The sequence below is a fragment of the Dryobates pubescens genome, chromosome 2 (genome assembly GCF_014839835.1).
Source record: "Dryobates pubescens isolate bDryPub1 chromosome 2, bDryPub1.pri, whole genome shotgun sequence".
NCBI lineage: Eukaryota > Metazoa > Chordata > Aves > Piciformes > Picidae > Dryobates > Dryobates pubescens.
Genome location: NC_071613.1, coordinates 33,204,691 through 33,217,744, shown reverse-complemented (window position 1 = coordinate 33,217,744; position 13,054 = coordinate 33,204,691). Strand labels below are relative to the sequence as shown.

The following is a 13,054-nucleotide window of genomic DNA, read 5'->3' as shown; positions in this document are numbered from 1 at the left end:
CTTCTGCTTTTTTTGTGAATTGTGGGTAGAAGTGTCAACGAAAACTGAATCTACTTTTTGTGTTAGGTTAGATACACTCGTGCAAGCTAACACTAATGGGTCTGTTTGCTGAAACTTGCCTACAGGACCACAGTTCTAGCAGTGACCTTCTCACCTGTGAATCAAGCATATTTCCTGAGGGAATCAATGCATATACATCCTCACAAACTCATTTTACACTGTCATTTTCCAGGAGGACTGCATTTTAAGCTCAAATTCATATGAAAGGTGAAAGCTCTTTAACTGCTGAGTATGTTCTAGAAATGGCCTCGCTATTGGGGACTGATGGTCTTTATGTGTACATACTTCAAAGTGTTCTACGTGATACCCCTTATACTTCTTAATGTGGGAAGATGGTACCAAAAAAGTGAACACTGGAGGGGCTGATTTTCATTCTTAGTTAAGGCCTTTTACAGCACCCAAGCAAGAGAAAGTGTTCTCCGAGTGTATGTAAATTACACTCATGATCACTTAAAGCCTGTGTAAATGCATATCACACCCTACATATAAGAGTATCAGCATTAAAATTACATTTTCATTCATATGACTGCTTTTATTGGCATGTGTCTTCACACTCAGGCACAGATAGGTGCTTTTTTTAAGTTATGATGGAACACTGTGCTTGTTCTCTGATTGCATCCCATCTTTTCTTTCCAGCGCATGATTGCCAACACTGTTAGGACGGTGAAATTCTGCCGAAGCCAACCTTTCAGTAAGTGCATTACAACACCTGCACAGTCAGCCACAGTAATTACAACTAATCCTGTGTGTATCGGAATTCAAAAGCCTGGTTTCCAGTGATTCATCAATGTTTGGAGCCTCCAGTGTTTCACAGGGTGAAATATCCTTCAGGAAGCTCTAATAAGACCCTTCTCTATCTCTTTTCCAGACATATGAAGGAGCTAAATACCTATGAGGTCTCCACACAGCTGTCAAATGAGAATTGGTTGAAATTAGCCACTGGGTTCAGAAGCCGTTGAAATAAGGCTAGCAGATAGCAGCACACAGATCCATGCAAGATACTTGCTTGGACAAACTGTTTTTGTAGGGAACCAAGCTGGAAATGTGATGTTTATAAATGACATAACTGCATAAGCTGACGAACTTAAAACCTATTTGTCAGCATGATTGCCAGAGCTTGAGGCTGTGTAACATGACAGAGCTGTATGATCAAACAGTATTGTTCTGTGGATCTCATTCCTTCTAGGTGCACTGTCATTTCCAGTCCCACTGGCATTTCCTCAGCACTTCATTCACACACCAGCTTTTCTAAGAACAGAATAAATAATATAAACCAAAATATCTTAATAAAAATATTTCCATGTGGGTCAAAGATCAGATAGAGAGCTTTTTTTTTCCCCCCCACCATCAAGGTTTTTCTGTTTATATATCTTTTAATTTTAATGTATTAAGGTCTTGTGAGACCTCCATGTATTTATAAGTGGAAGTGGCTTTTCACTTTACACGATACAACAAAGTTTGAGTTTATAGATGTACTGTATCTAAGTCCCATGCTTCTTAGATGTATGCGTGTGTATCTATAGTAGATGCTTCAGTATCTTTCTTTAAGAGAAGTTACCTAACATTTTTAATTAACATGCAAGCTGTTCACTGTGGGGTTGAAGATACTCAGATTTTAACTCAGTGGTATTTCATAGTTGTTTCATAAGTATAATGAATTTGTGTTATGTTAAGTAATGTAAACAGGTGGTAAATGCAAGGCTTGAATGGGGCCTGGTAAACAGGTTAAGCAATGTAAACAGGTTAATTTAAACAGATAGTAAATGTTTGGGCTTGAATAGGGCAGCCATTCAGTGTTAGAAATTGTTAATACTGAGGTAGAAATATTTCATTAAAAGAAGCTTAAATCAATTACATAGTTTTGAATCTGGGTGAAAGCTGCTAGTTCAAAAGCTTTAAATCACACTAGTTAGCTGTATAATTTATAGCTATTGACTGGTGACACATAAAACTGTAACCAAGTGCTATCGAATTGAGCAAAGGTAGCCAAGGATATCAGAAAGAAAAAGTTAATTTGTGAAGGTAGTAACCAGAAAGACTATGAGGTATGTAGGAAAGATTTCAAAAAGAGTGATTTCAAACCATGTTCTTTTTAACTCGCCAGGATCTAGTGTATCCTGTGACAGCTTGTAAAGAGTTACGCATTCTGCTCAGGCATTTGTTCGTTTAAGTGTATCAATCCTACATCATTTCTCTTTCACCAGATCCCGACGCAGCTCTAGCTAATAAGAACCATCAGGATGTTCGGAGCTATGTGCGGCAATTAAATGTGATTGACAACCAGAGAACTTTATCACAGATGTCTCACCGACTAGAACCGCGTCGAGCATAAACATTTGAAGCAATCAATTATGAGAAATGATCTTTTATCCAGTCAAGGTCACTTGTTAAGAACTTCACTTTCTCTGCTACCGCACTGCCACTGCAAAAGCAAGCAAAAACATATTCTAAGGTTTTAGGCAACGCACAATGTATCAGCTTGTCAAAAAACTTTGGCTGAGGAAGAATTTGTGCACTCTAGCTGTATGGGTGGCCATCTTGTGTACTGTTAATTCATCTTAAAGTGTAACAAATGATCTCACATACAGATTAAAAAAAGGCAAAAGATAAAATAGAACAGTTAGTGAAAAATGCACAACAAGCTTCTAACACTTCTAAGGGAGATATCCTTTTTCTCCCTAATTCAAAATCTGTATTTTGTGATTTATGCTCCAAGTCAGGACCAAAACTGATCATCAGTTTAGCTTTGCCAGCTACTGTTGATCTCAGTAGAAGATGCATGTAAGCATCTGATGAAAGAATGTAGAAGTATAGTTCCATTCAGAGAAGGCTTACAAATATCTCAATTTGAAATACAACAGAGACTAGGAAAAACTTACAATCTTAATCATATAACCTACTACTGCAAGGAGCATGACCATTTCAGAAATCTTAACAGGACTGGAAATATTTTGGATGATGCATAGACTAATCTGTGATTACATAGTACTTCTTTTTGTAAACTACCAATCAGGTTTTTACAAAATTCCATTACGACAGTAAGGGTGTCAAAATCCACAGCATAAAGGTAGCAAAGAACTGGTTCAAAAGAGCACAATACACACAAATGGATTTCAAGAGAATAACATCCTGGACATTAAAACTTTCAAACATCAGCTATAATTAATTGTGGCTGGTTAACACATTTTCTGCTCTTAAGCATTTACGAATACCTTAATTTTCAGCCAATTGTTTTGCACTTTCAATAGACTGTAAATAAGTAAATGTTAATTCATTGTGTTCTAGAATATTTATTGTGCCAAAATAATTCAGGTTTATTTATTTTATTTAGCATGTCACAGAAGTGCAGCTTTTGTCTTTATACTTTGTGTGCATTTTACGTGTAGGAATTGTGTGATGTATGTTTTTCTGTAAATAACACACAGTACCTTATTAAATGTAATTGCTGGAAAGGTTCAGTTGCTGGCCTTATTTGCACTTTCAGCTTCATTCCTACATAAATTCTGATGCTATTAATAGGCTGATACAGCAAACTTTGCTTGTTATTTGCTGGGTCTCAAAACTGCAGTTAGCTGACATCCACGTGGTATGGATGACCAATGTAAAGCCAGTCTGATCCATCCCAGCCACAGAGGATGACAGTCTCACAGTCATAAAATGCTATGGTTTTATTAGCTGTTTGTTTAGTTTCTAAGGAGGCTACCTACCCTCCCATATAAAGACAGAAAACATTTAAATTGGAAAGGTTTAAATGAAGAAGGGATGTATTTTAGCTGGCTACCTTATTTCTTGGTCACTAATGTGAGCACTACAAGTTACCTATCTTGGACAGGATTTTTATCTCAGGTTGGCTAACTCAAGTTGAGACTTTGGCTAAGAAGGCACTCAAGAAGCCTCTGGCTTCGGTCACCTCAGGGAGGTCTGTCAGATCATGCAGCCATGAGGGAAGAGGTGATCTGGCACGTACCATTTCCCCTCCCAGATCATTTGTGCTAGCCAGAATATGCCATGAGATGGGTGTACTACTCTGGGGCAAGCACTGATGGTGGCCAAGTGTGTGCCAAGGAAATTATGTTGACATGCTAAAAGGTTTCCCTATTGCATTCATACTGGCTCTGTTCTGCAAAGCTGGATGTCATAAAACTGATTTAGCCTGAAATTAGAAGTTGCAAGTATTATCTCATAATTAAGTTTCAGAGATGATACAGTCTACATTTTGCCTCAGACACAGAATGTGCCTTTTTTGGCATGAATCAGGACTGTGTGGAGTCAGTATAGACAGAAACACTATTATTTTTTTTAATTTATACAAATAATTACATCCTTTTAGTCAAAATATAAATTCTGAAAAAGCTGAGAGTCACCAGGGAAATGCTGACACATAAAACCACCATCTGCTCAGTACCTGCATTCTGAAAGGAAGGAATTACACAGTTAAGAAATATTCTGCAGCATGATGAAATAATTTATTTTAACTTCACTGTCTAACTAGAAGTTCAAGATGATTCAGAGGAAAACCAGCTAATAACACAGACACAAATTCATGTCTTACTATTTCAAGTGAGAAATATTTCCATTTGTACTGCTCTATGAATATACTTCATACAGCTTTTTCAGATACAGAATCTTCCCAGAAGTAAGGTATGCAGTAAAATAAACTACAGGGGCACAATTAATTCAAAAGAGTTTTTTCTCTTTAACATCAGTTTGTAACATTTGTGAGTTTGTGATTTTATTTGTTCCGTATTTGTTCCTTGTGTGGACTTTCATTTATTTCTATGTTAACTGGTTTATAAAGCTGCCAAGTTTCAGCTTGGCTCTGCACACAGACCAATTCTTCACCCATTTAGTATGTTTGTATTCCCTTGGTTTATTCTTTATTCCTTAGAATCTCTGTTTTACTTACTTGTTGCCAAACAATCTCTGTGGTGTAGATATATCCCAGTGACACAAAGAAATGTTTTATGGCACCTCCGTATCAACAAATGAATGCAGTTTACCTTCCCAAGTGGTATCTGGCATTTTTTAATTTTCCAATAAAGGGTGCTGTATAAATCAGAAGTGTTGCTATCTCTGTTTCTAACTCATTCAAGTGGCTCACATAGTTGCTATGGTGCTGATCACAGTCTACTTATGTAGAAATTAAATTAATAAAACTACCTTCTGGCTGTGGGATCCATACTGGGCTTCTCTCACTTCCTGTGTTGACTTTACAACAGGAAGGCAACTGCCCATGTATTGCTCTTGCAATAGTGTGAAGGATGAATAGGCACTCAGGAAACACTGAAATGTTGAAACACCCTTACTGTCTTCACCCTGTGATTGCAGCTGCAAGCCACAATTCGACCCTACTTCAATGGAGAGACACCCCTTACCTGCTGAATCAAGGCTGGTTTGTAAGCAGCACTCATGGTCCATACTGCTTTAGTTGTAGCATCTGGTCTGATTCTGGCCCATACCAACTGGCACCATATGAGAGTGTGCAGACATTGTTTTTGGAGAACCATGCACCAGGAGCCACTGCCAGTGAGAAATGTGGACATGCCTGTCTGGAATGTCTCTAACCCCTTCCCACCGTCCTCCATCAGGTCACTGGAGGCTTCACTCAGTCTTCCATTAGGTCCCTGGAGGCTTTGCACCTCCATCACACCCACCTGCATGAACAGCCTGAATGCTGCAGCCCAGTCCCCTCCTCATTTCAGCACTTCAGACAGAAAAAATACAAACCTGTTCAAAATAATTATTATGCCTGAGGGTCGCAGCTCCTACTGTGCTGATACAGCTGCTTCATGCTACTTGGCCCCAAGTCCCAGAGACCCTGACTCTCTTTTATTTACTGGCAGAGTCATAGCTCTAGTTTTAAGATGTGTGGTGACTGAGAGGCAGTGAGGCAGTGTTCACAATACACATCCACTGCCAGGGACCAGTAAGGCTGCAGAACCCACAGAGCCAAAGTGATGATAACTTGGGCATTTTGGAAAACGTTCCACATTACAGGGTTCCACTGCTGACATCTTGGATTTGCTCAAGCAGTTGTACAGAGCACAAACCCCTCTATTTAGAGTAACAGAGGCTAAAGAGTACGGGGTGCAGCTCACCCTGTTCCCCTGGCACATTTTGCTCTTGCTGCTTTGTTAGGATTTGCTGGTTTTCGCAATGACCTGGCCCTGTCCTGGCCTTTGCTAGACAGAACCAGGGAACAAAAGTTAAATCCCAGGAGGCTGAATCCAACAAAGGAGGATGGTAAAGGCAGGATTCAAAATGTTTTTCCCAGACATCTTGTCTAAATCCAGTCGGCCACAAAGACAGGGTAATGCCAGATAACAGAGTTCAAATGTATGTGCAGGACTTTTTCTTCCTATGAAAAATGCTGTGAAGGTGCACAGCCTCTGCAGAGCAAGTACAAAACCAGAGATAAAGACAAAAAATTTTCCCCCTTTTCAAAGAGGCACTAGCAAAACAACTTTTTAAGTATAGCAAGTTTAAATACAATTTAGAAATATTACAAAATAAGTTAAAGATAAATGAAAAGGTTTAACCTGCAGGGGTACCAAAAGAGATAATGAATTTTGCTTTAAAAAAAAAAAAAAGAGTATTTTAACAAAATGTAATGGCAGAAAATGATAAGCCTAAATTGTTAACATAGCTTCTTAGTAAGGTCAACTGCATAATATACAGTACCTTAACCTCTTGCAGCAATTTTTAAACATCACGCAGCTTAAATAGACTACTTCTGAATTCAGAGGTATTTCTTCTGAGAGCTCTGAATGCAAATCGAGAGGTAATAGTAGAAGAAAATTAAAAGATGTGCTATTCTCATTTCTTTTTTTCATACTGATAATAAGGAAAGCAGCATAGAGAGTGATATGGCAAAGTGAACCTCTAACTTGAATAGCTTTTCTTTTACTGTTAATCTGAAATGCATTACACCCTGCCTTTTCAAATAATCATAATGTTCTTTACTGTAGCCTGCATTAAAGTTTAGCAGGCACAAGCAGCAGCTGTCACCAGAGGTCAAAGCATTAGCAATCAAATAAAATAATGACTAGATTAAAAAGTTATCATTAAAGTTACTAAACCAGAAACTTTCATATCAGCTTGAGGACAAACAGCCGGTGGAGCTCTGCCTACAAGGCCATAGCTGTGCTCAGGGAACCCCTGCCCCTGTCCAGACAGCAGTGTCGTGGAGCTGGCCAGCCTCAGTCAGAGTGACAGCACATCAAGCCTCAGTGGCCAAAGGGTACCCTCACCCCTCCACTTCTATCAGGAATGGGCGCAGCTGCCTGATACCTGCTCTTGCAGAACAGGAACTCCCCTACATGTCTGGTGGCTCAAACCTGACGTCCAGTGTCTTATTGTGGTGAAAGGCTGTGGTCAAGGTGCCACAGGAACACCTGGGATATGCCCTCTGTGCACTCATCTGCACAGCATCCAACAACACCCAAGAGTGGCCCTTACTTCATCTTCCCCTCATGCACTGCTTTAGCAATAACATACAGCTCTCATACAGCATCTAACTAAGAAAACTAATAAGAAAACTAATAGTATATTCACAAAGGAAAATAATCCAGCCATGCTGGTCTTGCTGGTTTATGACTCAAGTGATAGGAGGACTACTGTAAAAAGGAAATTTTCATAATTAAAAGGGGAAAAAAGAGCATGTATGTATAGCTGCAAAAATCACCACCTACATCTAACTGCTGAAGGATGCTTCACAAGAGATTCATTTTTAATAGGCTTGGCACTCAAAGGTAATTTCTGAATAAAAAATAAACTCATAACATTGCATGAAAATGCACAAAGAATGCATAATTATTGACTAAAATTAGAATATTTTTCTTGAGAGCTCCATGTAATAAAAATGTGACACACAAGGGTACTGGTAAGAGACTGACCTTTATTTCCTGGCCCTAATCCATTTGGGTCAGGAAATAAAGCAAAGGCTTTGTCATGTGGCAGGGGTCAGCCAGTCATGTTTAATTTTTTTCCTCTTTTTGCTTTCAAATGCAAATAAAGCACATCAACAATGAAAATAATGATTGTAAATGAATACCTCAATTAAAGGAAATTTACATAAAGATATGTAGGATAGAGGTGACAGAAGATACTCCAACATCCTAACAGACAATAATCCATTTCTTAATCAACTTCTGTCAACAATCATAAGCTCTCTGCTCTCCATGGTTTCCTCATTATAACACCTCCTCTTGTGTTTTTAAATAGTTCTTTCTTCAGATGCTGTCTGAGCCAGCAAACGAATCCACTAGCTGTATGTGCCGGCGCTTTGTGGTTTTTCACAGGTGTACATTATTTCTGCACAGGAGTACTGTTGGCAGCATTGTGGATGTTCCCAGATAACAGAGAGCCAGTGTTGCCTTGGGTTTTCTTTAGATGTCCTCGTTCTCTGTAGGACTGACCCTTGAGGGCTGCGGTACTGGCAGGTTGCTGTGCTGCCTGGTGGCTGTTTGAAATCTAATGTTTCCTTCCATTTGTAATTCCTGCCCTAATGTTTCTCCTGTTCCAATTGTCTGGCATGTAACGCCTTTGTGAGGCTCCTGATCAGTTAGCACTGTTGCCAGAAACTACTTAGAGGTTTGCACAGATTTTTCTTCTCCTTCCTGTCACAACTAGTCATTAATAGTGTGCTAGCATTTGGGGGGGGATGATCACCTTTTTTTTCTTTTTTTTTTCTGAAACACAGGCAAAGGGATTGAGATGATACAGCTAAACAGATTTATCTGCAATAAGGGCTTCTCTGAGGCAGCCTGATATTACGGACATTTCCTTGTTTTATTTTGTCTCTAAATCCAGAAAGATGTGATCTTCAATAGGCAGATTTGTTTCTAATTAATGTACTCTGGATTAAACAAGTAGCAAAAAATGTAAGCTACTCATACAACAGTACATCATTAAAAGGATCCATTTGGGTTTTTTTTTCAGTTCAAACAGATACCCTGTCAATAGTGGCCAAAGTTTTCATGAGTCCAGTGTCTGCCTTTATTTTCCAAGAAAGGTAAATATGCTAAATAGATACTAATTAGTTTTTTTTTTTAAAAGAAAATAGCACATGATGCTTTAAATCATCTGTTGAGTGTTCTGTGTTGTCATCTTCCCTTGGTCGTCCTTAGAGGTGGAATTGTGCCTGTTTTTCCCCACACTCTACAACTGAGAAACCTATTGGAAAAAAAAAAATTATGAGGGAAATGAAGGAATTGTTGCTTCAGTGGACCTTGAAGCAGGGTGGATTAGAAAATACAAACGGGTACAGCAACAATAAATTCAGTACAGCTTTAAAACAAAGGAAAAAAGGGTTAAGTCATATTACATTTTAGAGAAAAATGTACTGAATTTAGAAAAACAATTAAAGCCTATTGGACCACAAAATTTAATATAAGGAAGAGTATTATATATATATATGTATAATTAAAAGTATGTAATGAAATGGTAACTGAGCAAAACTAGTGAGTGGATTACAGCTGAGTATAATTATCAGCTAAAATTGTTATGCCAGTAAAAGAAAAGAAAACCATTCCTGTAAAACAATCAAGAAATGTATTTCTTGTTACTATTTTGCTCTTGCACTGCTATCTCATTGTTAATTGTATTGATATTTTGTGAGGAGTTATATGTGCTTTTATAGTGCACACATGCCTGATCAAAAGACATCCAGCGTGCAAGCAGTAGCCTGCCAGTTCAGAAAACCATTATGCATAAAGCAGGTATTTGATCCACATTGAAAACACCAATTCCACACTGCCAGAGGAATGCCTGTATTTTATCATTCAAACTTGTATGTAATAATTCAGTGCCTAATAAACTTATAATTAATAATCATTTGTGGGAATATATTTATAATTTTACACTAAATATACAATACAGACACTTTCACAAATTCCTTATTTTTCTCCCTAATACAAAAAACCCAAACCAACAAACAAACAAAACCCAAACAGAACCACAAAAAAAAACCCCACCACCCACACCAAAAAAACTGATGAGAAAAGAACAGCAGAATAAAAATACCGGTTGTGTGGGTCTAAGATTTGTATGATGGTTAGTTTGGGCTCTGTCTTTCTTCATTCCCCAGGAAAAGTCAAGAATCAGCCGTTACCCATGGCACACCAAAGACGAGACTGCTGAAGCAAGCTGGAATCACAGCCCTGTCTGCATGGGCACAGGGGCTGCATGTAGCAGCAAGCTCGTGTTTGTGGGTGCTTGCTTTGCATGTCTTTTACAGCAGGGAAGGCAGAATTGCTTCTGAGCCAAATCTAAAGGCAATTCCTTAGATTTTCTGCTTGCCATTTCTTAGAAAGACTGAATGCCTCTTATTTTAGATAACAGTACCATGCAAGATCTCTCTTAGGCATGAAACCAAATTTGTTACTTGGTTTGGGGTGTAACTGCAGAGGTGTGTGATTGAAGCATATCTGGATATGCCAGCATGAATTTCAGTCTGGGCAGCATGAGCATATACAATGATGCAGAGAGGGGTTTTGGGCAAGCCACTCCTGCGCCTCTTTTCCAGGTCACAAACCTGATGGTACAAATGGCATAAAATTAATGCTTACCATATTGTTACTGCTACTGTTGCTCAAACTAGTTAGTTTTGCACTAGTGTATGCTAGGGCTACACCTTCTACAGCAATTTGTGTGCAATTTTTTGTCCTAGTATACCCCAGGGATGACCGCCACCATGCTTTCTGGTCAATTTTTTTACACTAGGAACAGAGGCAAGCCCAATTAGCCAGAGAAAGAGAAGTGCTTCAAGAAACCCTCAGTACTAAGCCTGAGCTGAACTCTGAGACAGTCCTGAAGGAGAACTGAAAAACATGGAGCAGGTGTCCACCTCCAAATTATCTGTGTCTAGAGTTTCATGCACAGTTTAAGCTGGCATAAACCTCCACTGCTGCTAAAAAACCACTTACATGTTCTGTTCTTCTTCAACTGCTCGCATCAGACCCTGATCCTTGCCTGCCTTTGTGCTGGCACGAGTCATTGTGCCACAGCCCATGACCTGCATTCAAGATCTTGAGGAAAACTCTGCTTTTCCTTACAGTAGCTTCACCACTAGGGCCCAGTTCACTGTGAAGCCGTGTGAAAACTCTGCCTGCAGAAGGGGAGGGGGGCAGCACAGAGGCAGAAATGAGGCTTGCTGGGCAGGGGTAGGGTGTGACTGCTGCTTTTGGCAGGCAGGATGATTTAAACCACCTGGATGTAGACATGAAACTGTATTTTCCATGTTGAAACATGGTGAGACATCATTGCACACCCAGCGCAGCAATGATATGTAAAGAGACAATTCATGTGAATCTTTTCAACTCTAAAACTGAGTTAAAAGTTGCTAGAGCTGCCTTTATCTTTTGCCAATTGTTGTGGGGTTACAATAACCTTTGTTAGCTTTTCTTTTGCTGCCTGTTTCAAATAAATTGAAGAAGCCTGAGATTAGGGTTGAGCTCTCTAGAGCTAACTTTAAAGTGTTTCTCTGTCTGAATTCGCTGCCTCAAAAAAATGGGGAAAAACCTTACTTCCATGTATTGGCTGATTGTTTTATACGGTATATGGCCACCAAAGGAACTCCAATTACACTAGTTTCCAATCTTTTCCAGCTTTTTTTTTTTTAGATTTCATAATAAAAAAGAACTTTAAAGGATCCAAAGACTCACTACTCACAGGGCAGAAAGAATATAAGCCCCAAAAGTCCACACTTAAAACCTTGTTGTAATAATTCCATTTTTGTGGTAATGTACTACTTGGGGCTGGATCGTCCTCGTTCAGGCTCCTTTGCTTTCACTCTCTGGTCCTCTAACAGAGAAAGTGCAATGGTGCATGCACTGCCATGTTAACATATTAGCCACCCCCTCCTTTCTCAAGCACTACTGGAATAGTTTATTTTTGTTTGCAGCCAGGGCCTCAAGTATGACGTGATAAATCCCAGCTCTGCACATATACAGCCCTGGGTTAAATGCCTAGACCAAATGCCCTAGGCAAGAGACTTATGAATCCAAGTGTTGTACCCTCTGAGCATATGTCTATGAATCAAGTGATTTAACATTTAAATAGATTTTAAGATAATTTGGCTAATTGGCAATTGACTCAGTCAGGAAGGATAAACACGTCAGTCATTGCATTTGAGACATTGAGTATGTGGCACCTCTCCTTCAGAGCATGAGCTTCATGTGATGTGCATATGTTATCTGGCTTTCTTTTAAAACACGGCACCTCCTATCAACTTTCTGTAAAGATTGCTCCAGACTCACCAGCAGATCACTTCATAATAAAGCACAAGCAGCCTCAGATTAGACAGTAAGTGCCTGAAAGTGATGCATCCAGTGGAAGACAGAGTACATCCCTTCACTGCTTGTCTGGGCAATGCTGAACCTGCCTGGTGGGTGGAAGTGGGTCACCAGTGCCTACTTTTTTACTTTGGCAGCATCTTCATGTTGCACTGAGTGCTTACATTCTTGATGAACTTTACTCCAGTTAGTTATTATGGCTTAGTGAAAGAATGTCTTATGACCAGCAATGTACACTTGGGCCCCACTGTTTGAATTTTTTTTTTTTTTTAAAGATTCCTTGTGCCAAAATAACACACTTAGGGGAAAGGCCTCTGATGTTCGTGAAATAATTGTATCTGATTCATCAGTAATGTGTTTTTCCATGATTCACCTGGTTACCATACATCTTTTGTGATGTACAATTAGCGTGCGTGATTCAGTGCGATGCTGCACACCTCTTTGTGGTTCATCGTGCTACGCAGCTGATTTATATACGTCAGGTGTACACGTACAAATAACAACAGTTGCGTGTGTGAGATAACAAGGAGAGGAGTCTCTAACGAATGCAAAACCACAGCATATGGACACCAGTAGATGAGCTGGGAAGTGGTGACAGGCATTGAATCTTGCATGATACTGGTACAAAACCATGTGCTGTCACAGCCATGTGATGTGTTTGCCTCAGCAGAAAATTTGTTTGCCCCTAAGTCTTTCGAGTC

At 39.3% G+C, this 13,054-nt stretch overlaps 1 protein-coding gene across 1 annotated transcript in view; it reads left to right on the top strand.

Moving 5' to 3' along the window:
* Nucleotides 1-5,238, top strand: part of RAPGEF4 (Rap guanine nucleotide exchange factor 4) — a 147,519-nt gene extending 142,281 nt beyond the window's left edge. Inside the window, exons 30-31 of the mRNA XM_054174442.1 lie at nucleotides 697-751; nucleotides 2,265-5,238. Of these exons, the coding sequence (XP_054030417.1) occupies nucleotides 697-751; nucleotides 2,265-2,392 (183 nt within the window). The 3' untranslated portion in view covers nucleotides 2,393-5,238. The remainder of the gene's footprint in view (nucleotides 1-696; nucleotides 752-2,264) is intronic.
* The last annotated feature ends 7,816 nt before the right edge of the window (nucleotides 5,239-13,054 follow it).